Source organism: Pyrgilauda ruficollis, unplaced genomic scaffold, assembly GCF_017590135.1.
Source record: "Pyrgilauda ruficollis isolate IOZ18807 unplaced genomic scaffold, ASM1759013v1 scaffold95, whole genome shotgun sequence".
Lineage (NCBI taxonomy): Eukaryota > Metazoa > Chordata > Aves > Passeriformes > Passeridae > Pyrgilauda > Pyrgilauda ruficollis.
The window spans coordinates 136,580-164,429 of NW_024531599.1; the positions used below are offsets into that span (position 1 = coordinate 136,580).

The 27,850-nt window shown below is 51.2% G+C and overlaps 3 protein-coding genes across 5 annotated transcripts; 2 read left to right on the forward strand and 1 right to left on the reverse strand.

Annotated features, from left to right (window-relative positions):
• The first annotated feature begins 1,340 nt into the window (after window positions 1-1,340).
• TIMM17A (translocase of inner mitochondrial membrane 17A) lies at window positions 1,341-11,916 on the forward strand. The gene is made up of 6 exons (XM_041489586.1): window positions 1,341-1,436; window positions 5,934-6,033; window positions 7,429-7,492; window positions 8,244-8,372; window positions 8,913-9,023; window positions 11,569-11,916. Exons 1-6 carry the CDS (start codon window positions 1,411-1,413, stop codon window positions 11,637-11,639), a joined length of 501 nt encoding a protein of 166 aa, XP_041345520.1. The 5' UTR covers window positions 1,341-1,410; the 3' UTR covers window positions 11,640-11,916.
• An 884-nt stretch (window positions 11,917-12,800) lies between these two features.
• ADIPOR1 (adiponectin receptor 1) lies at window positions 12,801-19,569 on the reverse strand. 3 transcript variants are annotated; one of them, XM_041489583.1, is made up of 8 exons: window positions 19,442-19,569; window positions 18,991-19,334; window positions 18,347-18,463; window positions 17,501-17,672; window positions 16,393-16,579; window positions 15,204-15,391; window positions 13,838-14,031; window positions 12,801-13,542 (listed from the first exon to the last, which is right to left on the reverse strand). In XM_041489583.1, the coding sequence occupies exons 2-8, from the start codon at window positions 19,264-19,266 to the stop codon at window positions 13,414-13,416; spliced, it is 1,263 nt and encodes a 420-aa protein (XP_041345517.1). In that variant the 5' UTR covers window positions 19,267-19,334; window positions 19,442-19,569; the 3' UTR covers window positions 12,801-13,413. The 3 variants fall into 3 exon arrangements, with proteins under 3 accessions (XP_041345517.1, XP_041345519.1, XP_041345518.1); XM_041489585.1 differs by having other exon boundaries at window positions 19,105-19,334; window positions 19,442-19,568; XM_041489584.1 differs by lacking the exon at window positions 19,442-19,569 and having other exon boundaries at window positions 18,991-19,434.
• Window positions 19,570-20,939: 1,370 nt separating this feature from the next.
• LOC121365420 (tetraspanin-18-like) lies at window positions 20,940-23,372 on the forward strand. The gene is made up of 7 exons (XM_041489591.1): window positions 20,940-20,996; window positions 21,244-21,438; window positions 21,983-22,057; window positions 22,292-22,390; window positions 22,472-22,651; window positions 22,904-22,987; window positions 23,325-23,372. Exons 1-7 carry the CDS (start codon window positions 20,940-20,942, stop codon window positions 23,370-23,372), a joined length of 738 nt encoding a protein of 245 aa, XP_041345525.1.
• The last annotated feature ends 4,478 nt before the right edge of the window (window positions 23,373-27,850 follow it).

Here is a 27,850-nt window from a genome sequence, read left to right on the forward strand (position 1 = left end):
AGTGCCAGAGGACACAGGAGTAGGGAGAGTTGCTCCAGTGGCTGAGAGAGGCCAAAGCAGAAACAACAATACCACAATACCTGGAGATTCCCAGGAATCTCCAAAGTTGCATGACCTCTACTCCCCCACCTAAAATGAGGCCAAACACACCTGTTCGTGAAACAGTAGCAGTCTTTTAAAGCATCAAAACCCAACACAGCAGGTGGAGCATTCTAGCTTCTTCATGGTGTTTCAGACCATTACTTATTAAAACAATTAAGTCACTGGAGAACAGCCTGGTTTGCATTCAGTTTTTGCTACTGAATGATTTGCTGCCCTTACAGGAGAGCAGAGTGTGTACTGTTAAATTAGGAGTGGAAAAGAATAAGTAATTTACAACTTAGAGAGGCTGCAAACCACTGGGTTGGGCAAGGCTCCAAGGCAGAAAAGAAGGTTAAGGGTCGACCTTCTGGCTCTCCACAGCCCCCTGACAGGAGGATGGAGCCAGGTGGGGGTAGAGCTGGTTCCAGGGAACAAGTGATGGGACAAGAGGGAACACCCTCATCTTGTGCAGAGAGCTTTGCAAGCTGCCCGGAAATTTTCTGCTGGCACAGACACTGTTCTCTGGATTCCAGCTCTGCCTGCCCAGGAAACTGACCTGCTGATAGGGATGTCAAGTGCCATGCAGGACCACAAGAACATGCCCTGGGATGTGTGAGGTCAGCCCAGCTCATGCAGCAGCATCTGGAATGACGTGAGCTTGGACCCTGACATTCTAGGCCAGGTTGGACAGGCTGGAAGCAACCTGGTCTAGTGGAAGATGTCCCTGTCCATGGTAGGGGTTGGAATGGGATGAGATTTAAGGTCCCTTCAAACCCAAACCACTCCTTGATTTGGAGCAGAGTGGTTTGTCCTTGGAGCAACTTGCACAAGTCCTGTTTTTAAAAGAGCTGGAGAGGGACTTTGGACAAAGGCCTGGAGTGACAGGACAAAGAGCTTCCCACTGACAAAGGGTTAGATGGGGTATTGGGAAGGAATTCCTCTCCCTGTGAGGATGGTATGGCCCTGGCCCAGGTTGCCCAGAGAAGCTGTGGCTGCCCTATGCCTGGAAACGTCCAATGTCAGGATGGCCGGAGCTTGGAGCGCCCTGGAATAGTGGAAAGTGTCCTTGCCCATAGCGAGGCGCGGCACTGGGTGGAATTTAAGGCCCATCCCACCCAACGCATCCCTCGCTCGAGAGTTCTCTCCTCACGGCTGGGCAACAACCCACTACGTCACAGCGCCTGTCAATCAGCGCCGGGGGCGGGGCCAGGGCATGGCGCATGCGCAGATACGTCCCTACTCCGTGCCTCGTCCCGCCCTCCGCTGCCATTGGCCGGCTCGGGGCCGCCGCAACCAATCGCGCGCGGGGAGGTGGTGGGGCCGGGCAAGATGGAGGAGTACGCTCGCGAGCCCTGGTGAGGGGATCGGGATCGGGATCGGGATCGAGGATCGGGGATGGGGATGGGGATCGGGATCGGGATCGAGGATCGGGGATGGGGATCGGGATCTGCGAGCGCCAGGAAGGGGCGGGGGAGCGGTGCGGGCGCGCTCCGCTGCCGCTCTCCGTCGCGGGGGGCGGGGTTGACCTTGGTGGGGCCCCGTGAGGGAGGCGGGGGAGGCCGTGCCGGTCGTGCCGCGGGGCCCGTTCGGAGCCTGTTCGGAGCCTGTTCGGAGCTTGGGCAGCCAGGCCCCTCCGCTGCCGAGCCCCGCGCGGCCCTCCGGAGCGGCGAGGAGCCGGCGGGGTCCTGCGACCTGCACGGCTAATGCGCCTCCGGGGGCGGCGGGCCCTGCGCTGACGGTCCCACGTTCGGTCCTTCAGCAGCCCCTTACTCGCAACCTTGCCTCCGTCCCTCAGCCTCAGCTTCGCTTCCAAGCCTTCCCTTATCCTTAGTGCCTCCTCATTCTAAGTCCCCCATCATCGGCTTCCCTATCTCAATTCCCCCTTGTCCTCAGCTCCTCACATTCTCGGTCCCTTCCTCATTCTCCACAGGCTGCCCCCGTCCTCCTCCACTCCCCATCTCAAATCATCCATCCTCAATCGCTCCTCATTCTCAGCTCGCCTCATGTCTCCCTCCGATGTACAGCCCCTCCAATCCTCAATCTTCCCTTCATCCTCACCCACCATCTCAGTCCCCCCATCCTCAGTCTTCCCTCTCATCCAAAGCCATCCCGATTCTCAGTGCCACCATCTTCAGTCTCCTATCTCAGCCTTCCTTTCATCTACCGCCCACCTCACTCTCAGCATCTCCCACACCCCACCTCAGCCTTCTCTCATCCTTAATTCATCTTCAGCCTCCCCTCAGTCCCCAAGTCTTCCCTCATCCTTGGCCCCCCCAGGCTCCCCTCACACCTCCCGTGGCTCTGCCCTCTCCCTCTCCATTTCCATAAGCCTAGCCTGGCCCCCTCCATGCCAAGCTGGCAGTGTTTGAATCCTGTCACGGTTCAGCACTGTCTTTGTAGACCTACCAAGCCACATTTGGTTGCAAGTCAAATGTTGTATTTGTAGTAGTAAAAGGATTAAATGCAAGCTCAGGTGCAGGGTTACTGAATCATGGGCAGAGTTTCTCATCACGGTGAGGGACTTGGGACAAGGGCCTGGAGTCACAGGCAGGACAGAGAGGAATGGCTTCCCACTGCCAGAGGGCAAGGTTAGATGGGATAGAGGGAAAAAATTCTTCCTTGTGTCATGAGGCCTTGGCTCAGGTTGCTCAGAGAAGCTGTGGCTGCCCCATCCCTGACAGTGTCCAAGGCCAGGTTGGACACTGGGGCTTGGAGCAACGTGGGGTGGTGGAAGGTGTCCCTGCCCATGGCAGGGGGAGGAATAGGATGAGCTTCAAGGTCTCTTCCAGCCCAAACCAGTCTGAGATTCTGCTCACCTCTGCAGACAGAGACCTGCAACTGTTCATGAGGCTTTTACCAAACTTTGCAGATTGCTCTGCTGATATGTATTAAGTTTGTCCATAAACATCACCCCTGCCTTTTCACAGCAAAACATCTGGGACATGAGCACAGTAAATAGTATGCATTAATAGATTGCTGTGGGCTCCAGGTGATCCCAGAATTACTTAGGTTGGAAAAGACCTGTCAGACTATCATATCCCACCTTGTGAACCAGACCAGAGCACTGAGTGCCATGTCCATTCATTCCTTGAACACCTCCAGTGATGGGGATTCCACCACCACCCTAGGCAGTCCCTTCCTATGCCTGACAGTTCTTTCTGTTGAGAAATTCCTCTGATATCTCCTGACCCTCCCCAGGCACAGCATGAAGCTGTGTCCTTAATGCTGTGCAGTTGGGATGTTTTGCTGCCAAGCCATGTGGGGCTGTTGGCGTACCCCATTGCTCTGGCCCCTTGGCTGCTGGTCACCCTGTGGTCCTCCTGTTATCCAGCCCTTGGGAGCTGCCATCCTGGAGTCGGGCTGGGTCCCTATGAACCATTGGCACAGAGAAAAGGCCCCTTTGTTAATTTAAACTGTGGTGGCCTCTAATTCCAGTGGTTACCCAGCCTTCAGGAGAGCTGCAGGATGCCATGGGGCTTGGAGGGAGGACTCACCCCTCTCCCAGGCTGCCAAAGCTGGTGTGTGGCTGTCCCGTAGCCCTGGGAAAAGTGAAGTCTTGCCCTCTGCTATCCTCATCTTTGAGAAATTTCTGGTGCCATCAGGAGCAGGAACCCAACCTCATCCACATGTCATTTCTGTATAGGCAGGGCTCCCTTCTGAGTCAGGGAAACAATTAACAGTAATGTTTTGCTTGTAGATAAGTGCCAGATTAACAATGGAATAATCTATTTTCTTCTCCAATTCTTTATGAGGTCAGCCAGTGCCAGGGCTGGGGGTATTTTGCATAAACTGTGAGGGAGTTTGGGAAGCTGACACATGCTGGCTCTGCTGGGATCAAAGATGTTCTCTCATTTAAAAGCTGCTCAGAAAAGTTTGGAGAGTAGTTTAAAAGGAAAATCAGGAACCCTGAAGGTAACAGTTAATGAGGTTAAAGAGGGAAGCATTCCCTGATTGGGATCTCATTAACAAGGCTTCAAGAAAAAAGCAGCCATGATTTGCAGATTGGAATTCCTTGACTTTATGGATAGGGGAAGCCCACTTTACATAATCCATTTAGATTTCCAAAAAGCCTTTTAACGAGATCACTCTCAGAGAGTTAACAAAGGAAGAGGGTTGGGATGTTTTATTCATAGCAGAGGAGATAAAAATCTGCACAGGAGATGTAAGAACAAAACAACAAAAAAATCCCTGAGAAAAATGATGTGAGTTGCTTTTCATCTTGGCATCTTTGACAAGCGCGTGCCTGGAACCTTTTCCTGATGCAGGAAAAAGTGGAAGGAAAACAAACTGTTGAATTATTGAATGTTGGCTGAGGGAGTTGTAATGAGATGAGACCATATGCAGGCATGGCAGACAAACAGGAGGTGATGGAGGATAAAATACACCCCCCTGCTTCGTGAGGCCATGTGGGTTTGGGACCTGGATGTAGCTGTCACTGGGGACATTCAGTGGTGACACTTGCGTGGGGTCCTGGTGCCTTGGGAACAGCCCAGCAATCCAAGGTACAAAAGCAAAGCCAACCTTGAGTGTGACCTGTGCACGCAGGAGTTCTCTTTGTAGGGAGCAGGGCTGGCTGTGGAGGAGGAGGTTTGGAAGTAGGTTGTGAACATGAGGAGCCTGGGAGAACACTCAGGGAGGGACTGAAAAATAGAGATACTTTCTCCAGGAAGAAAACACCTTGTGGCAAAGCCTGCAGCACAGTGAGGGGGATTTGTCACCCCTCGCTAGAGGAGGTCTGTGAGGTGGGGAAGTAGCAGGTCAGGGTTGATGTCCTCATGTGCAGGAGCTGGAAGCTGTAGGGGATCCTCAGGAACAGAAACATGACATTACAAGTGAAATTGGAAATGCTTATTCATGCTCCTGCCTGACAGAAACACTGAGCTTGCCATGGTGCTCAGATTTGTGACCTGCATGCTGTTGTAGGCTGACTTTTGCATTTTCTGATGATTGGCAGTGAAGAAGTTAAATCACCTGAGTGCTTGGCTGGAAGATCTAGATACAAAATGAAAGAAACCAAACAACTTTGTTATTCTGTGCTCTGAAATTACCCACAGTGACAACAGAAGTTAATGGCATCTTAAAGCTCACCTAATTCAGGAGTTTGGTTTAGGGTTGCAAGGCTCCAGTTCTTGGCAGAGGTTCTGAACCTGTAAATAAAGGTCCCTTGGCAGGTACTGACAGCCTGGGCTGCAGGAAGGTTTTATGCAAGGTTCTAAACCTTGCAAGGCTTTCCTGGCTGCTTTGTGGTGTTGGAGTAGGAATTGTGGATGCTATACCTCTGAGGGGATCTCTCTTTTGTTTGAATGACTTCAAAGATCCAGGATGCATCAGGAAAAACCTTTCCAGCTCAGCAAAGATGACTTTGAAGTCTCACTAAAATAAGCAGAACTAATGAAAAGGACGAGTCATTCAATAAAAAGTGTTTTGTGCTACCTGGGAGCTGCATCTCATGGAATCTAGTCCTAAGTTCTTTGTAGGTCAAGAGAAGAATGAGATCAGGGAATTTAAGGCTATTGACACTATGTAAATAGTGTAGGGCAGAGCTGGAATTCTGCAGGAGTTTTCTATGGTAGAAGTATGTCTCTTGCCTTGTGTGAGGAGTTCAGGCATTTCTGTATATTTGGTACTTCTCACTCCGGGGAAGTAGGCCAGGAGACTCTGGCAAAGGTTGAGTCTGTTTTGCTGTAATATTCTTGATTTTTTGTTGCTGCCTGCTCAGTTAGCTGGATGTGAGATGGTATAGCCACCAGGCTCAATCTTCACCCCAGTTATACCAGTGCTGCATCCATCCCACTGCTTACATGGTTTAACATGATGGGATTTAATATTTTCATCTCTATTTTTCTTTCCAGTCCCTGGAGGATAGTGGATGACTGTGGAGGGGCCTTCACCATGGGGGCCATAGGAGGGGGCATTTTCCAGGCTATCAAAGGCTTCCGAAATTCCCCAGTGGTGAGTAAAATCCTCTGAAGGTGGATTGCAGTCTTGCCTCCACTGTCCTTCCCCAGGGAGTGTGGCAGTGAAGGGGAAGGAGAATAAATCCCTGTGCAGGGAGCAGGGCTGATTAAAGACCTCTACATTGTTAATCCAGACCATGCGAATCTGTCCTGGTTCAGGATCTATGGGGGTTCATCTTTTGGGATAAAATTGCTGCTTCCCCGTTTGCTCTGGTGGCTGCAGTGGGACACTGGTCACTTGTTCCTCCCTAACTGATGAACATTTCCCTCAGGATGAGGAAGTGCAGCAGGAAAGATCCATCTGCCTGTGGTTCTGTCTCCATGGAGGGACATGAAGCCTAGGCTCTCCTTCCTCACCTGGCCTTTCCCTTTCTTTTAAAACATGTAACGACTCAAAGAAAGAATCTTTTTCTCCTTCAGATTTATATTAAAGGGTATATTTTTCTTTAATTAACCTCGTTTTAATTGTTGCCATTTTTATTAGCTCAATTTTTTAATGCTTAGATTTGGTTTCAATGCAGGAGTGAGTAAACATGGAAGGAAGTTTTGCTCATACAAGTTGGTTTTCACTTTTGGGATATCTGCTGCAAAATTTTGGCTATAAACCCATTGCAGAGACATTTGATAAATTAAGATTCAATTGCTGCTTGAACATTAGTTTTAAAATTTCTCTGACTTCACAAATAAGGTGTTTTTGATGTTAGTGTGACAATAAGCTGTTGGTTTGAGGTGGGTTTAATAAATAATTGTTTCCAAACTAGTCAGATCCTGCAGACACTTCACTTGCAAAGGACTGTGTGCTTAATTAGAGTCTTAATTTTGCTGAGGACTTGCTAAATATACCTATCCCCACTTCTGAGTGATTGTAACAAAAATAAAACTTGGTGGATATTCTTTAAACTGTGTTAAAGTGTGGGAGAACATGTAATTGTTCTGTGGGGTTTGGGTGACATGTTGAGTATTGGACTCTGGAAGGCTCAGCATGACTTTGCTTCTCTTGACTACAAAGAGACCTACAATTGCACCTGCAGGAATGACTAAACATAGGACAGCCAGTGGGATTGTCCAGCAGCTGGGAAGAAAAATTATACATGTGAAAAATCACTGCTTATCCTGATAAAATGTTAGCGTAATGCCTCCTTCAGTCCCACTCAGACTGTGAACCCAGATTGTTTCCTGCCTGGTGACTGTAATTCCCATCTGTACCTGACAGAATATTGTACGGGAGTGATAAATAGTGAAATAGGGGTAAAGTACACTTTGTCTCAGCTCCTTACAGCTGCTGAGGGGGCTCAGAAATGTGTTGGGCCTGTGGCAGGGTTTTGCAATATAGACTCAGCTTGGCTGTAAGATTTTACTGTTTTATTTTGACTGAATTCTCCTATTTTAGGGTGTAAACCACCGGCTGCGGGGCAGTTTGACGGCTATTAAAACCAGAGCTCCACAACTGGGAGGTAATGAATTTTGGGGGTTTGTTGCACAGAATTGACTGTTGTTAGATAACAGAGTTTGGGAATGTAACATGGTGCAGCTGCACCGACACCTGTGCTGAGTTTCAGCAGGTTTGTTGGCCCAAGCAACGGGTAAATACAGTTCAGATATATCCAAAATGGGTTTGGTTGGGGAGAAACAGTCTGTGTTTCTGGAGTGATAAGCCAGCTGTAATAACTGGTCATATCTTAAACAGCAGAGTTCCCTCTTCATGATGTGGAGAGGGTTAAGATAAAACTAGCTCATTACAAGAAGTGATCCAGCTTGGATGAAAAGTAGAACTTGGGGGTGTTCATGCATGTGCTGTAGGATGCCAAGCTCCTGAGGCCACAGGAGCAGGGTTGGGTGAGTTGTGAGGTGTGACATGACTCTGCATCATTGTCTGTAAGGAAGTATGTTAAAAAGGGGTAAATCTGGAAGTTTCCTTAGCTAATCTGACTTTGTTAGGATGAAAGTTCCATTTTAATCACAGTTTGATAAATTTTCTGTAGTTAATTGTAGATTAGTGAGATCATATGTAAAATGGGGGAGAGGGGAATGATGACATGTCAAGTTGGAAATTTCCCTGCATTGATTTTAACCTGTATTTGGCTCTTTATGAGTTTGAATTTACTTCATGTCTGAAAGGGAGCACAGTAACACCACAGCATCTGTTGTGCAGCATAACTGGCTTCTCTGCTCTCTCCAAAGTGGCTTTGGTTTGATTTGGAACAGGGAGCTTTGCTGTCTGGGGAGGTCTCTTCTCCATGATTGACTGCAGTATGGTCAGAATGAGAGGGAAGGAAGATCCCTGGAATTCCATCACGAGTGGAGCCCTGACTGGAGCCATTTTAGCTGCAAGAAGTAAGAAACTGGGGACATCAGTTGAAAATCTCCTATTCTCTAAATGTACAGTTCTCATTGTTATGGCAAAGCAACAGTCTGTGACACCCTAATTGGAATTTGCTGTCTCAGATGCTGAAAAGTAATCTGAAACTTTTTCCCTGTGCTTAGGAAAGTAATAATCAGGCTCCCAAATGTTTCCAGTGTTCCTTAAAGGGAGGACAGGGGGGAGTTACCCAGTAATTATCCCTTAATGCAGCTTAATGGATGCAAAATTACTGCTCTGAGTTTGTTTTAGGAGAGGTTAAGGCACAAAGAGGGTGGTGAGGCCCCGACACAGGTTACCCAGAGCAGCTGTGGCTGTCCCATCCCTAGAAGTGTTCAAGGCCACGTTGGATAGGGCTTGAAGCAACCTGGGATAGTGGAAGGTGTCCCTGCCCATGGCAGGGGGTGGAACAAAATGATCTTCAGGGTCCCTTCCAGCCCAAACCGTCCTGGGATTCAATGGATTCTAACACACAGCAAAGAAATTAAGTGTTGGTTTGTGCTTTTCATTTCCAGATGGCCCTGTTGCCATGGTTGGATCTGCTGCGATGGGGGGAATTCTCCTGGCCCTGATCGAAGGAGCTGGCATTCTGCTGACAAGATTTGCCTCCACACAATTCCCAAATGGTAAGGAGCCAGCAGAGGATGTGTCACAAGGATTTGCTTTGCTGATGTGCCCCTGGCAGTCATCTTATCCTAGAGTGAATCTGCACTGCCCTGCCAGCTCCTGAGGCTGTGGAAAGCCAAGGAGGAGCTGCAGGTGCTGATGACATGAGATTATCTCCCGCTGGGAGATGGGAGGTGGCATGGCTGAGAGCAGGGATGTCCCTGCTGTCCCTATTCAGGAGACTTATTCAGAGAGTTCCTTGGGAAGTAGTCACCAGGGCACACTGCTGGCTCATGTTCAGCCAGCTGTCAGCCAGTACCCCCAGGTCCCTTTCTGCCTGTCCAGCCACACTGTCCCCAGCCTATAACACTGCAGGGAGTTATTGTGGCCAAAATGCAGGACGTGGCACTTGGACTTATTAAACTTCATCCTGTTAGACTCAGCCCATCCATTCAACCATTCCAAGTTTCTCTGCAGAGCCTTCCTACCTTCTAACAGATCGACACACAATCCTAGCTTAGTGTCATCTGCAGATTTACTAATGAAAGACTCAATTCCCTCATCCATGTCATCAATAAAAATATTGAACAGAGCTGGCCCCAGCACAGAGCCCTGAGGGACAGCACTGGTGCCTGGCCCCAGCTGGATGCAGCACCATCCCCACCACTCTCTGTGCCGGCCATGCAGCCAGTTCTGAACCCAGCACAGAGTGCTCCTGTTCCAGCTGTGGGCTGCCAGCCTCTCCAGGAGTGTGCTGTGGGAGACAGTGCCAAAGGCCTTGCTGAAGTCCAGATACACAACATCAACAGCCTTTCCTGCATCCACCAAGTGGTTCACTTGGTCATAAAAGGAGCCCAGATTGGTCAAACACGACCTACCTCTCCTGAACCCCTGCTGGCTGGGCCTGATACCCTGGCCATGCTGTAAGTGCTGGGTGATGACACTCAGTATAAACTATTCCATGACCTAACTGGGTACTGAGGTCAGGCTGACTGACCTATAATTGCCAGGATCCTCCTTCCCACCCTTGTTATGAATGGGCATCACACTGGCCAGCTTCCAGTGATCTGGAACCTCACCAGTGAGCCAGGACTGCTGGTAAATGATGCAGAGCGGCTTGGCAAGCTCATCTGCCAGCTCCCTCATCACCTCGGAAGGGATCCCATCTGGTCCCATGGATTTATGAATATCCAAGCAGCTCAGCAGTTCTCTGACTGCCTCCTCTAGGATAATGGGGGGACCATTCTGCTCCCTGATATGATCGAGCAACCCAAGAGGACAGTTACCCTGAAGGCAAGTCTTCTCACTAAAAACAGACAAAGGCTTTAAGCACCTCTGCCTTCTCCTCATTTGCAGTTACTAAGTTCCCTTCTGCATCTAATAAAGAACAAAGGTTAGTCTTACTCTTCCTTTTACCAGTAATATATTTATAAAAACATTTTTTGTTATCCTTTACAAAAGTTGCCATTTTAAGTTCAAACTGAGCTTTAGCATCTCTAATTTTTTTCTTACGTACTCTAGCAGCCCTCTTAAATACCACCTGAGAAACTGGACCCTCCTTCCAAAGATAATACATCCTTTTTTAGTTCCTGAGTTCCTTCAAAATCTCCTTGCCTGTCCAGGCTGGACATTTGCCTTGCTGACTTGTCTTTTGACACACAGGGACAGTCTGTTCCTGTACCCTCAAGATCTCCATTTTGAAGCATGCCCACTCTTCCTGAACTCCTTTATTTTTAAGGACTGCTTCCTGAGGAACTCTCTGAATAAGTCTCCTGAACAGGCCAAAGTCTGCCCTCCAAAAATCCAGTGTAAAAGTCTTATTAATGTTCACCAAATATTGAGAATTTTTTAATTACATTATCACTGTGCCCCAAGTGGCCTCCAACCACCACATCTGCCACCAACCCATCTCTATTTGCAAATAACAGATCTAACATAGTCCCTCCCCTGGTGGGTTCACCCACCAGCTGCGACAACCCAAACCATTCCACAATTCCATGGATTCTATGAAACTCAGAGAGAAGTGGTTTGTCTTTGGAGCAGCTTGAGCAGCATACTTTTCCTAAAAGAGAGCTGAAGAGAGGTTTTGGACAGGGTCCTGGAGGGACAGGACAAGGGGGAATGGCTTCCCACTGCCAGAAGGCAGAGTGAGATGGGATATTGGGAAGAAATTCTTCCCTGTGAGGGTGGTGAGGCCCTGGTCCAGGTTTTCCAGACAAGCTGTGGCTGCCCCATGCCTGGAAATGTCCAAGGCCAGGTTGGATGGGGCTTGGAGCAACCTGGGCTAGTGGAAAGTGTCCTTGCCATGGCAGGGAGTAGAATTGGATAAGCTTTAAGGTCTTTTCCAAGCCCAACCAGTTTTTGATTCTATGCAATTTTTGAAACTTTTTATGAAAAGGGTTTGGGTTTTTGTTTTTTTTTTTTTTTATGAAACCCAAACAATTCCAGGGTTTATGATTCATTTTAAGAGGGATTTATATAAACAAACCAGCTGTGAGTTCTGTTAATAGGAAGAATCTCCTGCATTTTGGTATTTATTTGCCTTTTCCCCTGTCCCTCCTCCAGGCCCACAGTTGTCAGAGGATCCATCCCAGCTCCAGCCACCTCCATTCAGTGACTACCGACAGTATCAATGATGGTCCCCAAGCACCTCCTCCTGCTCCTCTTCCTCCTCCTCCTCCTCTTTCTCTTCCTTCCCTGTTCCTGAGTGGTCCCACCTGGAGGATGTGGAGGGGGTTTGTACTTACACCAGTGGTTGTTCCTTACACACCGTGCCAGGAGGACCTGCAGCATTTCTCAACGTCATACTGCTCAGGAGAACTTTTAGAAAAGAAAATCTATTTATTCCTGATATATTCCATTGCTGTAATGTTACACATGTCTGGTAGAATACAAGGAAGTTTGAGACAAGGACCAAATGGAGTCTTGTCATCCTTTGGACACAGACTGGAGTGAAAGTCTTGAAGTCTCCTCTGGGATGTTGCGCCTGCAGTGAATGCAGCTGGAATGTAGCCTCTTCCCTGTTAGATTTAGGTTATGGGGCTGGAGGGGGAAGCATTGCACCTGCTGCCAGCACAGCCTCCTGCTTTTCATCTCAGATCTTGGCCTGAGCAGAGTTACCACATCTGCTCTGTGGTTTTGTCCTTAAACTCCAGCTGTGGAAGCCCGTTCCCTCTTGCCAGCAGTTACGAAATGACATCCAGTGAGGTTTTTTGTTGTAACTTGTTAATTAACTAACTGACACCATTGCTTGCTGGCAGCTCCTGATACAGTATGGAGCCTGGGTGATTTCCAAAGCTGGGCTACATCCAAACAGCTCAGCAAAAGGACACCCTCACCTCTGGGGGATGGCAGGGACAAGTGGCACAGGGGCTGTAGTGGCTCTGCCTACACTCCTTCACCCATAGGTCAGGCTATGGCCTTCTGCTGTGTGAGTTGGGCTTTACTGTGCTGACCTCTGCCCCTCCAAACCCCCTGATAATCACTGTCCCTTGTGCACCAGGAGAAGCCTCTGACTGGGGCATAGTCCTGCACTGCCCCCACCCTAGACAGGCTGTGACACCTCTCCTGCCCTACTGAGCCCCAAGGGAAGTCACAGTCGTGGAGCTGTCACCAGCCAGGGCTGTGTTTCCTGCCCTGTCATCACCACAACACCCCAATTTCCTGTTTTATTCCAGCCCAGTCCAGAGTCCACTGCAGCTGGAGGGATCCCACTGCCCCAAGGCACTCCTGCCCTGCTCCTTGGAGTGCCCAGAGCCCTCTCTTCCCTACCTCAAAAATGGACATGGACACAGCAGTGACACTGAACTATTGACCTTTTTATTTCAATCAGCTACAGCAGCTCTACATTCCCTACAACACTGTCCTTCCTCCCGACAGCGAGGGAGCCGAGGACTGCAGTGGCAGCGCGTTGTCTTAAAGCTTAGTATTAAATATTAAATACTCTTTCATTTATGTTTACATTACTTTGTCAAGGAAAACAGAACAAAACAAAAAGGACAATTAAAACTTTAAATTACATGAGTGTGTGCCCGTGCCTGGGGCTGCCCCAGCCAGGCACTCCTGGGGGGGATATGCAGAACTCCTGGTGCATGAGGAGCAGGATGTGCTCGGCTGTGTGGGAGCAGGGAGCTGTTCCCTGTGCTGTTGGGGCAGCAGGTGATCCCGGTGCAGCTAAAACACTGTCTGGAGGAGCCTGGAGCACCCCTGCAGCCCCAGTGCAGTGCATGGGGAAGAGGGTGAGGATTTGGTCAACAACTTTGCTAAAGGACTTATCCATTTCTTATTTCTTTGTTTCTTTAAAAAAAACAACAAACCAACAACCCCAAATGGTTTTGAGTCTTCCTTTGATTTTAGCAAAGACAAGAGTTTAAAAAGCACTTAGGAAGCTTGTACTAAAACCAGGAGCTCTCAGAGGAGAGAGTCATCTGTGCACCCCCCTTCCAGGCCGTAGCGGAATTCCTGCAGGTTGGACACCCCATAGAAGTGGACAAAGGCTGCAGCCACCACCAGCACGTGGAAGATCTGATGAGACTGGAACTGCAGGGAAGCAAAAAAGCCTTTAGACCACAGCAAAGGGGACAGCAACATTGTCAACACCTCCTCTTCTGCTTCACTGCTCCAGGACTGTCCTCTGTGCTCTGCTCCCCGCTCCCTTGCACCCAGCAGCGATTTCCACCCTGTATTTTGCCCTGCCCACGCACAGAACCTGTTCAAGGTCTGCCTGCCAGCATGTGCTGAGGCACAGCCGGACACCCCCAGCCTCCAGCCCCTCAATGCCCCCTCCCCTGACCCCAGAGCTGCCCCCAGACAACCTGTTCACCCCCACACTCACCCAGATGTCAAACTTGCCCGGGAAGAAGCGCTCAGGGATGCGGGCAGCGTAGAGCCCAGCGCCCGTGATGTACATCACAGCCATGAGGAAGAACCAGCCCATCTGCCCCACCGTGGTGGCCTTCACAAAGCCCTCGGCAATGGTGAAGTGCATGGTGGGCACAACCCCGCTCAGTCCCAGCCCCAGGAACACGCCTGCGGCCCAGAGAGGAGGTCAGGGAAAAGAGCTCAGGTGTGGAGGGGGAGCCACTCCTCCCACAAACTCCCCTTGATCCCTCATCCTGTGCTAGGGAAGCCACTTTTCTCCACTGAATTAATAGAATATCTCAAGCTGGAAAGGACCCATAAGGATCATTGTGTCCAACTCTTGGCCTGCACTGAAGACCCCCAAACAATCTCACCCTGTGCCTGAAAGCGTTGTCCAAACACTTAAAACTTCTCCAATCCTCATGGCACTTATCCTTCACAAAATGAGGGACCCACAGTTCCACAGGTAAACTGCCCCACTGGGCAGAACCCACCCAGTGTTTCTTATGCAGGGCTGCAGCAGCTCCCGCACCTGGCTATGGGAAGGGACATTTTGGAAGATGCCGGCCTTTTGGATTGCACCAGGAACACAGCCACTCCTTCCAGGAAAGTAATTTCCTGCAGCTCCTGAGGAAGAAGCTGAAATGTTCAATTTTGGCCTCTGATAAGTTGGCAGAGAACAAGTGGCACCATAGTGACACTGGACTGGAGAGGCTCTGGGTGGCACTCGGCTGGATCCTGCTCGTGCTGGGGGCACAAGATGCAGTGGGAAGAAGCCATGGGGACGTGAGTCCTGCCTGTCCCCTGCCCGCATCTGAGGGCTCTCAGGTGGCCTCTGTCTCAGCATGGTCTTTCCTCACTCATGTAGCCAGGACAGTGTTCTGAGAGACATTTGCTTCAGGACCCCTGGGAGTTGGGGAAGGAGGTGTCTCCTGGTGCTCAGCAAGGCTGATGGGATCTGCCATTAAAACTGGGGTAAATTGGGGTGTGGGGCTGGAGGCAGACCCCCACTCCACCCCCAGGAAGACAGGGACCTGGCAAGGAAGAGCTCAGGAATGCCTTCCTCCTCCGCCCCAGCTGCAGGTTCCTGCTGCTAAACTGCTTCCCAGAGAAGGCAGAAAAGGCAGAGCCCCAGCCTGCCCAGGGCTATTTTAAAACTCCAAACCTCAGGCTCTGCTCAGGAGATTAATTCCCAGCACAGCAAGTGATGGCAGGAGGCCATTCCCTGCAGTGCTGTGCTGCTCAAGGGGAATGAATCCTGCAGGTGCCCAGAGCTTCTCCCAAATGGAATCTGCCTCCCAAAGTGCCTTCCAGGACTCGGGGGAGGGGGGAGTTCCTACCTGCTCTGGTCTGCCTGTGCTTGGGGGTAGCAAATCGGTCCCACTGTGCCACAATGATGGCAGAGATACCCAAGACACAGACGATGGAGAGGTAGATGAGTCTTGGCTGTGGGGAGCAGTAGAACGAGTAGTAGAGCCACGGGACGAAGCTCCCCATGATCAGCAGTGCAATTCCTGAATAATCCAACCTGCAGGCAGGGTGCAATGACAGAGAGCCACAGGTGAGCCCCAAAATCCACCCCCTCCATGTGTGCACCTGAGTGCACTCTCCAGCCTGCACCTGAGTGGAGTCACTGGGCAAGGAGGGGTGTGCTGGGCAGGTGCAACAGGAGAAAGGGCCTGGGCACAGCGGGAATGCTGGGGAGGGGCAAGAGGAAGATGGAGCTCAAACCATTAGGAACAAATCCCTGTGCACGTGGATCTGTGATCCTCTACTCATCTCACCACAGAAACATAGCCCCTGAACTGCCCCCATTGCCTTCCCAGGAACACAAGGGCATTCCTGCTGGATTTGTTCTGGAGACAGGATCCCATGGGATCTCTGGCAGTTGTGCAAAGCGAATGGGCAGGATTCCCAGCAAGCAGCAACCAAATAAATGCCTTTAACAGCCACATGGGAGCAGAATGTCACTTGAGAGCCTCACTGCAAAGGCTGATGGGAGCTTGACCCTTGGAGCAGCCCAGGAACAGGCACAAACCACTGACCAGCCTTCCCACTCTCCTGGGAATCTGTTTGTGTTTCTTCTTTCCATTTGGCTTCAGTCCAAACTGGATCCACACCAGAAGTTTTCAAAAGCATCCAGTAAACTGGAATCCGCCAAACTGGCCATGGCCCCCAGCTGCCCAGTGAGAGCGAGACCCCTCCTCAATTCACTATAAGGGGCATAGAGCCTGTTCCCTTGGGAGCACAGAAGCCATTCCCTTGGGAGCCAGGATCCTGTTCCCTTGGGAGCTGCAGGGTCCCAGGATCTTTATCATGCACCTGAGGCCCCTGACCTGGCACGTTTAAGGTGCTCAGGCAGAACCTTCCAGAACCCTGGTATGGTTCCCCTCAGTTCCATGCTGGATTGGTTGATGCTCCCTTCCCCCAGGGATGAAACATTTGGGAACACAGTGCTTTCCAAGAGGAAGTGCTGCAAAAACCCAAAACCTCCTAGGAGACCACACAACCACACTCATGCTGACTCACTTCGAAAAAGTCCGTGAGACCTTCTCCGAGTGACAGTACACAGTGTGGAAAAGCCAGGAGAAGCTGAGGCACAGCACTGCTCCCAGGAAGAACATCCCGAACACCACCTTCTCTTGGAGAGGAGCCATAAAGTACATGTTGGGCCGCAGCATGGTCAGGATCCCCAGGCAGAGGAACAGAACAAACCCTGCAGAAACACATGGAGAGGGAAGTCAGGGGGACAGTGGGGAATTTCAGCAAAGCCAGGATAAGAACATGGCCATGCTCCTGGAGGTCCTGGATGTATCCCTGGCGTGCTCAGTAACGCACAGTGGGTCCTTGGCTGAGGCCTTTGTTCATGTAAACAAGAAGGGGAAGGGGCAGGCACAGGGCAAAGAGCTGCTGAGCTGCTGTTTCACAGGGTCATGGAATCACAGACTGGTTTAGGTGGGAAGGGATCTTAAAGCCCCCTGCCATGGGCAGGGACACTTTCCACTAGCCCAGGTTGCTCCAAGCCCCATCCAACCTGGCCTTGGACATTTCCAGGCATGGGGCAGCCACAGCTTGTCTGGAAAACCTGGGCCAGGGTCTCACCACCCTCACAGGGAAGAATTTCTTCCCAATATCCATCTCACTCTGCCTTCTGGCAGTGGGAAGCCATTCCCCCTTGTCCTGTCCCTCCAGGACCTTGTCCAAAGTCCCTCTCCAGCTCTCCCAGAGCCCCTGTAGGTACTGGAAGGGGCTCTGAGGTCCCCCTGGAGCCTTCTCTTCTCCAGGCTAAGTATTCCCTTCTCCAGGCTAAGTACTGCCAGCCCAGCTCCAGAGCAGAAGAGCTCCAGCCCTCAGAGCATCTCTGTGGCCTCCTCTGACTCGTTTCAGAGGAACATCCTCTGAGGCTCCCCTGTTTTGCCCAGGACACATTTCCCTGTCCCACTCCTGCAGTGTCTGAGCCCAGCCCTGGTCCCTCTCTCCTAAGGAGCTCCAGGCACTCCATGTCTGATCCTCATGCATGCACAGGATCCGCACAGGGAGCCCCGGGCATGGAGAGGACCCGGTCCCAAGCCCGTTCTGACCCTAATGCAGGGTCTGAGTACCTCCAGCCCCAGGGGTCCCCCTTCCCCACAGTCACCCAGCAGGTGTGTCCAGATGTTGCCTGTCTCAGTGTGTATCCGGAAAATGCTCCGGAAGCAGGCGCGGAAGGAGGGCATGGGGGGCCGGTGTCCATGCAGGAGGTAATCGTTGTCCTTGAGCCAGTCGGGCAGGACATCGTATGGGATCACACGCCAGCGCCCTTCCCACACCTGCAACAAACCAGGGGGATCAGGGCAGCCCAGAGCCCCAAACCCACGGGGAACAGCCCAGTCCTGGGATGCCCCTCAGGGAGAGGAAGTTTCTCTGACATCAGGTGCCTTGTGGGACCCTGTAAGCCACTCACCCACATCCCATCCTTTGCTCTCCATAACTTCCCAGGGAGTGATTCCCAGTCAGCCCAGGGAGTCATTTTACCCCCACCTCAGTTCCCACAAGGACTGATTCCCAGCCCCTGAAGGGAGTGATTCCAGGACCACTCAGGAAGTCAGGGGTGATTAATACCCGCAGCTTTAACCCTTCCACACCCACAGACTGTTCCCTGCGGTGGGAATTCCCATTTGATCAGGGAAGAAGCACAGGAGCCACCTGTGACTGCGGGCACCGGGTGACACCCCAGCTGGCACTTGGACTCCCAGGCCCCACTCAGGCCCGCAGGAACATCTGAATTGCTCCCAGGTTCTCACCCACCATGGCTGGGCCAACCCTCATCCAGGCCATCCCCTTCCCACACCGTTCCCAGGGATGCTGCTGGAAGCAGCGCAGCAGAGCTGGAGCCAGCTGCAGCCAGTGGAGCTTTATGTGGACACATCCTGTCACCCCAAACCTGGGAATTGGGGAATCTGCTCCAAAATCAAGACTGGGGGATCGCCACAGGTTCTGGTACCTTGTACACAAACTCTTCCATCTTCTCCATAGCATGGTGAGCCTGCAGAGGCAAGGTCAGCACCCGCACCACCTCCTCCTCCTCCTCGCGGACCACTGGGCATGGTGGGTCCTCAGTCTGCAGTGAGAAGAGCCAGAAGGGAATCGGTTCCAACCCCTGGGAATCATCCCTGCCCTTCTGAGAGCACCTGGGGCTTCATCCCTCTGATGGGATGGGCAGGACCCGCCGGTCACCCTCGTTTATGCAACACACTGCTGCCTGACCCATCCCGGGCATGCTAATCCCAGATTTATCCTGTCGAAAAGTGGGATTAGTACCAGGGATTTTCATCCTTACAGCCAAGGCTGGAATGGCCGCTTGGCCCAGCCGGGAGACCCAAGTCGGCCCACCCGAGCAGAGGCAGCTCCGAGCTGGGAACGCTCTGGGCTCCCGGCACAGCTCCCGCTCTCCTCAGCCGGGAAGGGGCTCGGGAAGGTGATTCCCGGCCCCGTGGAAATGCTGGGGCACTGGAAACACCCGGTACAGACACAGCGATCCCGGTGATATCCCTGTGAAGGACTATCCCGGCTCCATGCCTGCTCGGCAGGAGCAGTTTAGGCCGGCTCGTAACACGGACCGGCCCGAGGAACAACACGGAGCCGTACTCCTCTAGCTCTTAATGGGATAACGGGCAGATTCCCGGGATATCCGCGAAGACGGAGCGAGGAGACTGAGCCAGGCTCTGGATTCCCTCCCGCCGGGGTCTCGGAGGGGCTCACGCTGGTCGCGCCGGTGGGTCCTTGGTCCCCCTTCTCTTCCAGGAGCGGCCCCAGCTCGGCGAGCTCCAGGTGCGCCCGTTCCCGCTCCCGCTCCCGGTCCCGGTCTCGGCCGGCGGCCACAAGCCCGCTGCCCGCCCCGGCGGGGGCCTTGCGGGACGCCATCGGGGCGGCGGGTGCGTGCGGCTCCGAGGCAGCCGGTGAAGGTCCCTCCGCGTCCTTCTGCCGCCGCGCTGGGGGGGAAGCAGCACAGAGTTACCGGGACCGAGGGAACCGGCGACGGGGCTCTCCCCGCGGGGTTGGAAACAGCGGACGCCCCGCTCCCCTGCCCGTCCCTCACCGGCCGCTACATCCCGCGGACGGCGGCGGCGGCACCGGAAGCAACGCTGAGGGAACGGGAACGCACAGCGCTGGTTCCGGCCTCGGGGCCGCGCCCCCACCAGAGCCCCGCCCTGAAAAAGGGCGCTCTATGATTGGTCAAGATCACTGTCTGTCTCTCTTTTCCCCGCCTCAACGGCCGCCGCCCGCTGCGATTGGCCGAGCCGCCTCGCTGGGGTGCCGGCGGAAGCCGCTCTGGCCGCGCGGCTCAGCTTTGTGGCGGCGCGCTCGGTTGCCCCCTGCTGGCCGCGCGGGGGTACCGCGGGGGACACAGCCCCGAGGGCCCCTGCGCGACACTGCGGTGACACCGCGATCCGGGTGAACCGTCGGCCCCAGGATGAATTCTCTCACCTTTTGCAAACTTAACTGTCGTAATTCAATTTCTCCAACAGAAGATGCTTTAATGAAGAACTTTGAGTTTCAAATATTGAGTAAAGTCATATCACCAAAACAAATATGCATTAGGCAGGCAAAGGATATGCTTTAGATATGCGGGTTCATGTAAATTTTACTGTATTTAACCTTTTACTCCTCGGTGTGCTTGATTTGTGGAAACCTCCTCTTTGTACTTGGTGCAGAATAAATAATATTTCCTTTCTAATGTGACTCTGTGTTTAGAGAGCTCCTAAAGTAGGCAACAAGAAGCAACAGACCCTGTCATCCATCTGGGATGTCCCTGTGTCCCAACAGCCGATAGCCCTTGCAGCATCACCTGCCTGCCCACGTGTAGCCATTGAGGGCTTTCCCGAATGGCCACAGCAATTATCAATGGCCGAGGTCACCCCTGGCCTGGTGGGACAGCTCGTCTTTCCCTGCCCACAGGTTTAATTTCCTTGGCTGACAAGAGCAGGAGACTCCCAGCCGCCGGCTGCACAATGGTGGATCCTGTTCCCCATCAATCATTCATGGCCTTGCTGCTGGAAGAGATTTCTTGGGGGCTGCTGGAGTAGCGAGGGGGGAGAGATTTTCCGACCTTGGTGTGTTATATAGGTGCTGGCAGCACCAGAGAAGGTTGGAGGTACCTGGGTCGCCCACTATCCCCGCAGGGTGAGTGGTGTGGGGGCTGAAAGGAGCACAGGATTTGGAGAGGACATGGGTTTGGAGGGGACATGGAATTTGTAGGGGACACAAGATTTGGAGGGGACACGGGTTTGTAGGGGACACAAGATTTGGAGGGGACATAGGGTTTAGGCAGGACAAAGGATGGGAGACACAGGGTTTGAAAGGGACACGTGGTTGGGAGGGGACATGGATTTGGAGAGGACACAGGTTTGGGGCTTTTTGGGGTGTCATGGGAGAGGCTGGGGATAGAAAATGATCTGGGAATTTTGGGAAGCTGCATACCCCCACATTCTGCTGGAGCCATGGGGTCCAGGACAAGTCATGGTTGGTTGTGGGCAGGGCTCTGCTCTCCTCTCCACAGGGACAAATGCTGCCGTGTCCCCCCTCCCGGTGTCCCCATGGGTGTCCTGAGCTGCATGAAGTACCTGATGTTCATCTTCAACGTGCTGGTGTTTGTGAGTCCCCCTGGGCCCTGTGGGGTGCAGGGGTGGAGGGAACCCGTGCCTGGGGACCCATAACTCCAGCTGGCTCAGGGGTGGGCGTCACCAGTCCCAGGGAGGGAACCAAGGGTTGAAGCGTCCCCCATCCACATGGGGTGACATTTCTGTCTGGCTCAGGGGTGGGTGACACCCATTCCCAGGGAGGGGACCAAGCCTTGGACATCCCCTGAGCCCACGATCATCTCCTGACGTCCCCTTGCAGGCGGGGGGAACATGCCTGGCAGGCATGGGAGTCTGGGTGGCTGTGGACCCAGCTGGTTTCCAAGACATCGTGGCCACCAGGGCCGTGCTGATGGCAGGCGCGTGGCTGCTGCTGGTCGTGGGCATCGCCCTGTCCCTGCTGGGCTTCCTGGGCTGCTGTGGGGCCCTGCGCCGGAGCCGCCCGCTCCTGCTGCTGGTGAGCGAGGGAAGATGGCTGGGAAGGGGCTGCAGGATATGGCCAGGGGGCACTGGGGGCAGGAGTCATGGGCTGGATGGTGGTGCGGGATGCAGGTGTTCCTGGAGGAGCGAGGAGCTGGTGCTCCTCATCCTCAACATGTCCTGCCATCCACTCCCCACCTCATGAGTCTCAATTCAGAGCCCAGAGGATTTATAAAGCCATCAAGCAGGGTCAATTCTCTCTGAAGCCACTGGCTTGTCTCACGTGGCATTTCCAAGATGACCCCACTGCTGGTAAGGGGCAGAAAAATGCCTGTTTGAGCACCAAGACTCCCATTTCTTCAGCATCCTCGGTCCCTTGCAGACACTGCTTGTTTTTAACCCCTGCCTTGCAGCCACAGTGGTCAGAGATGTGGCATCTGTCCACAGGAGCTGTACGCATGTCCCTGGTCTCGGGGACAGAGGGCACAGGCAGGGCTGGTGCAGAGGAGGGCAGGGATAATGTGAGCAAGCTGCTGGTGGGATCAGGCCGGTCTCTGACTCCTTCACCTCCTGCTTTCCAGTTCTTCATCCTCGTCAGCCTCGTCTTCCTCATGCAGCTCATTGGGGCCGTTCTCTTCCTGGTGCACTGGAAACAGGTACTGGCACCATCCCCAGTGTCACCAGCCTCCCTCTATCACGCCATAGCCTTGGCTCTGAGTCCACTGGGCCTGGTGTAGGGAAACCCTTCTCCTCACCTCCATAATCAGCACCACAATACAAACTGCAAAGCAGGTGGGGGGGATCCACTGGGTGCCCAGTTCCCCTCAAAAGGAGCTAATCCTGAGCAGAGTAGGAGAGGAACAGTTCAAGCACTGGCACCAATTCCACAGGTCCAGCCTGAGCACTTCCTGTCTGAGCTGCAGAGGAACTATGGTGGGGACGAGGGTGCTGAGGTGTTCTCCACAGCCTGGAACACCCTCATGGTCACGGTGAGCAGCTGGGAGGCTCCTGGGGAATGCACAGGATCCACCAAGGGTGACCATGGTGATGATGTTTCCCTTCTGTTCCAGTTCTCATGCTGTGGTGTTTTAGGACCTGAAGACTTTGGGAATGGCTCCCGCTTCCAAGAGCTGCACCCAGGGATGCCATGGCCACGGGCATGCTGTGCCCGGGATGGGCTTCTGCAGGTGGGAGAACTCCTGGGCTGGGAGCAGTGCCAGGACAGAAGCCCTGGCTACATCCATGAGCAGGTACGGCACAACTCTGCTGTGTCTGTGTACCTGTGCCAGCCTCAGCCCTTCCCAGGCTCACGGAGTGAGCATAAGGGACAGAAACCAGGGACATTGCCTGGTTGTCGTTCAACAGTCCAGTGGCTCCCAAAGTCTTCAGCTTGTCCTGCCACACAGAGAACCCCCCCAACATCCCCCTGCAACCCAGTCCCCCTCTGGGCTCCCTGGGCCATGGGGAACATGAGAGAGCCCTCCCTCCTCTCTCTGCCCCAGGGCTGCTTCTCTACCTTCGGCAAGAGCCTGCAGAGGTACATCTCCCTCCCTGGGACCTGCAGCTTAGCTGTGCTAGGCATTGAGGTAATGAGGGGGGCCGGGGACAGGGCAGGCAGAACGTGCACTCTTTGTGGCAGGGGGGTTGCTCAGTGGGCAAGGAGAGCGCAAATGGGCTCAGGTCTCGGGGTACAGAGCCTGCTCTCTGCTGCAGATAGGGCAGGTGGAGAAACAAGGAGGGGTTTGTTTTACTCCCCCTGGGTCTCCGTGCCCTGGTGTCCCTGTGCAGCACCAGCAGTGCTGGCCCAGGCCCCTCGGGGGCCACAGCGATGGCCCCAGGCCAGGGATCCTCCGGCCCCTCTCTGCCCCTGGCCTGGCCCGGCCCTGTTATGGGCCTGACCCTTTCCCACCTCCATCATTCCAGATCTTTGCCATGTTCTTCGCCTTCTGCCTTTACTACAACTTCGACTGAGTGGAACAGGGACATGCCCAGGGGTTTGTATCAGCTGAGGACACAGCCTTTCCTCACCCGATAGATCAGCTCATCACTGTATAAATGACTCAGTCCCCGGGTGGGAATGAGTAAATAAATTTAATTAGAATCTGTTAAAGTTACAAAGCAAAGAGGGGACAGCACTGGAGCATAGTGACACACTCTGCTCACCAGAGGTTCAGCTCACAAAAGCTTCTTCACCTTTTATACACTCAAGGTTGCATCAGCCACATTAATATTCATACGTGGTCCTTCCATGCCCTCCCAGCACTTCCCACAGTCCATGGCTTTGCCCATATATATATACTTGGCTCCTCCTAGGGTCCACAACCTCGTTCTTACAAGTAGATTTGGCTCTTCCCAAGGGCTGTCAGTTAGCCCTCTGTGCCTTTTGCTGGTGGAGCCCCTCTTACATCTTGATTGCTGGTGAGCTGTTACCCTGCCAAGCCCCCAGCAACAAGTGTCCCCCAGTCCCTGCTGCCTCTTGCAAGGGACAAGTATACACCCTCCCCCACATTTTTGACAGCTCTGTTGACCAAAGCTGCCAGGCAGGAATGACACAGGGGAAGGGGAAGATTGGAGGGAGAGCTGAAAATGGTTCAAAACCAAACTGGAACAACAAAAGTACATGTCAAAAAACTGCAAACCTTAACAGAACTTCTTCTCACCATACTTAATAACTCCTCCTCATTTGCATGAGCCAATCACTACACCTTATTCATAACAATACCCCCTTTTTCTCTTGATATCTCATTTATTTGGCTCATGAAAATGAGTCTAGTTTCCAATTTCATTACAACACTTGAAATTGACCAACCTAACATTAACCATATTTACTTAAAATTTTCCAGCCTAACATCAACCATATTACAATATCCATTAATACAAAACCAATTCATATAGTGTCTATAAAATCAACTTCTCTTAACTTGTTCTCCTTATATTTGATGATATCAACTTGAACTATACTTGAATGAGTCCTAACAGTATCTGTTGACGTGATTCAGGGCAGCAAAAACCTTGGGTCTCCCTGAGAAAATGATTGATGGCTCTCATGACATGGGTAGTCCTCTGTAATAAGAGGCAAGTGACAGACAAAAATGGGAGTAACAGAGGTCCAGTATGGGTTTTACTTCAGCCCACCATGCCTCATAGGGTTGCTACCTATAGCAGGGGTGTGTGCTTTTCCTGGTGGCAAGTACAGAGGCCAACTCAGTCTTGCCCTCCATCCCTTTGTTACTTTTCCCAGTTTTGTCACCTTCCAATTTTAGTTGCCTGTAGTACTTTTTCCATTATGATATTTTCCTGGTCCTCCAAGCCCTTCCCATTTAAGAGACTCTAGTCGTTTCCATCCACAGAGAGAGATAAACACAGTAATGTGTCACATACTAATGTCAATATGTTACACCCTCTCCCTTTTCACCAATACAGTCCTGGTATTTCTGCTGGGAGCTGAAGTGTCTTTCCCTGGTGTGAAATCAAGGTCTCTCAGAGCCCATACAAATTTGGCTGTCCTTCCCCATTTTCTGTGCTACTTGGAACATTCTCCAGATTATTCAGATCACCTCAGTTTGTTACCTCTTAATCCCCGTTTAAGAGTCAGTTTTGCATCACCTGGTTCAGATGTTATAGTCCACTCCTCAGGTTCTTCCACAGGTCCTTTGACTTGGCTAGTGTGGGTCCACCCTTGTTCAGCAGGTCTGATGGCCGTCTCAGTTGTTATTTGCACTTGAAGGGACCTTCCCATTATGGTATCAATGGTTGTTCATTCCAGGATTTAATTAACACCCAATCCCCAGGTTTTATGTGATGTATCTTGAAGTCTAGAAGGGAAATTTGGGGAATCATTCCTCATTTTCGTAAGTCCTCTTGATTTTGGGCTATGGTCTTAACATATTTCATGACATTTACTTCCCCCTCTTCATAGGTCACAGCTTCATGGGTTGAAGCCAAAAAGGGTAACCCAAACATCATCTCATAAGGTGATATACCTAGGTCAGACCAAGGTTGTATTCTAACCCATAGTAACACTAGGGGTAAACATCTTATCCAAGACATTCGAGTCTCAATCATTAACTTAGTCAAGGTTCTTTTATGGGCCTGATTCATCCTCTCAATCCATCCAAAACGTTGTGGGTGCCATAGTGTATATAAATCCCATTTTATTTCCACTGCTTGACCTATCCGTTGTAAAACCTTGGAAGTGAAGTGTGTCCCTCTATCTGAATCAATCCTCTTCACCATCCCATACCGGGGAGTAATTTGTTCCAACAAAATCTTGGAGACAATATTAGCCATGGCCCTCACAGCAGGTATAGCCTCGATCCAGTGAGTCAAATGATCACTAAGACCAGTAAGTATTTCCATCACTGGATCTGGGAAGTTCAGTGAAGTCCACTTGTATACTTTGAGAGGGTCTTAGGGCTAGTTCCCACCCTCCTGGGGTTACTTTTACCATTGCCTGTTTGATCAACATTTGACAAACTCCACATTTACCAATTATTTGTTTTGCTATTCCAAAGACTCCTACACACCCATAATTCTTTGAAAACTCATCACAGAGGGCTTGGGTACTCAAATGGGTCTTTTGGTGTATTCTGTCTAATACTTCTTTGGTAAGGGGTCTATTTAACATTTGCCTTCTGTCTGGGAGCCTCAAGACACCTGCATCATTCTTCTCTGCCCCTATCTTCCACGACTCAGACCCTGGGTGGGAATGAGTAAATAAATTTAATTAGAATCTGTTAAAGTTACAAAGCAAAGAGGGGACAGCACTAGAGCATAGTGACACTCTCTGCTCACCAGAGGCTCAGCTCACAAAGGCGTCTTCACCTTTTATACACTCAAGGTTGCATCAGCCACATTAATATTCATACGTGGTCCTTCCATGCCCTCCCAGCACTTCCCACAGTCCATGGCTTTGCCCATATATATATACTTGGTTCCTCCTAGGGTCCACAACCTCATTCTTACAAGTAGATTTGGCTCTTCCCAAGGGCTGTCAGTTAGCCCTCTGTGCCTTTTGCTGGTGGAGCCCCTCTTACATCTTGATTGCTGGTGAGCTGTTACCCTGCTGTGGGAAATGCAAGCACAGAGAGCTCTCAAAGCCTCGAACCTACAAGCTCAGAGATAGATGGATACAGTGCTTGACCTAAGACCTTGGAGAAGGCTTGAAGGTTTAGAATAAAAAGTGAAACACACAGACTAAGAATAAAGATTTGTAGTTTAAGCAGAAAAATGCAAGTAGAAATATGCCTCATGTAAGTGAATAAATATGTTAAGCAAGATAGTAGAAAATTTTAAAGTCTAGCAATAGAACTTGTTATAGAGTTAGTAAAAAGTACAAGATAGAGCAGTAAGTTTCTCTAGAGTTATATGATTAGATAAAAAGAGACATATTGTGGCAAAATAGTATAAAACATAGCAATTAGTGATTGTTTTATGAAGATGCTAGTGAGCTTTGCAGAAGTAGCTGATTAGATAAGAAATTTATAGAAGACATTGTAACTAGAATTAAAACAGCTTCTGGTGTGATAGTGTTGGATGTAACAACCTTCCGGTCTCACCCTTCCATGAGACTGATTTTACAATAAACCATCTTTTAATCGCCTCATCAGTTGACCACCTGTACTCTGTATCCCCAACAATTGTTGCCCACTGTGTGAGGAAGAAGACTTTTTGTCTCAGTTTGGGATCGCCCCAGAGGACAATTAAAAGGTGCTGAAAGGAAGCAGATTCTGTGGAATACGTACACCTGAGATGAGGGTGAGTCGAGCTCTCATCGGCTGCTGAGAGGCAGCAGAATAACTGTGCTTGCTGGACCAAGCCCAGCCTGAGCTCGACTTGGATCACTCGCGAAGAGAGCACAGGTGAACTCTGGGGAACAGGAAAAGAGGTGTCCAAAGAACAGAGAGAAGTTTATACCCATTTAAAAACCTTGATAAGATCTAATTCCCGTGCCGTACCTAAGCCAGAACTTAAAGACCTTTTAAGCTGGGTACAAAAAAATTTTGCAAATGCAGATCTTGAGTCTGCTTTTACTACATCTCTTTGGGATGCTGTTGGAGTTAAACTCTGTGATGCGATCTCCCATTGAGATTTTACAGCTGCTAAGTTGCTCCCTGTGAAAAACGCCAATCACTTGTTTTTAAAATTTTAAAAGTTTAATAGTAATAAAATGGTTATAAAAATAGTAATATAATCAGAGTAATAATATTTGAACAATTGAGATTAAGACAATATGAGACAATAAAAACAGAGAGTTATGGACGTCCAGGTACCTTTTTCTGGGCAACACAAGCCCAAAAAAGGACACCCGTTAACAGAGTATTAACCCTTAAAAACAATCACCTGCTGCATATTCATACACCTCATACATGATGCATAAATTCCATTCTCAGTTCCAAGCATCAATAGACAAGAGCCTTTGCAAAGATATCACTGGGTAGTTCTCCCTC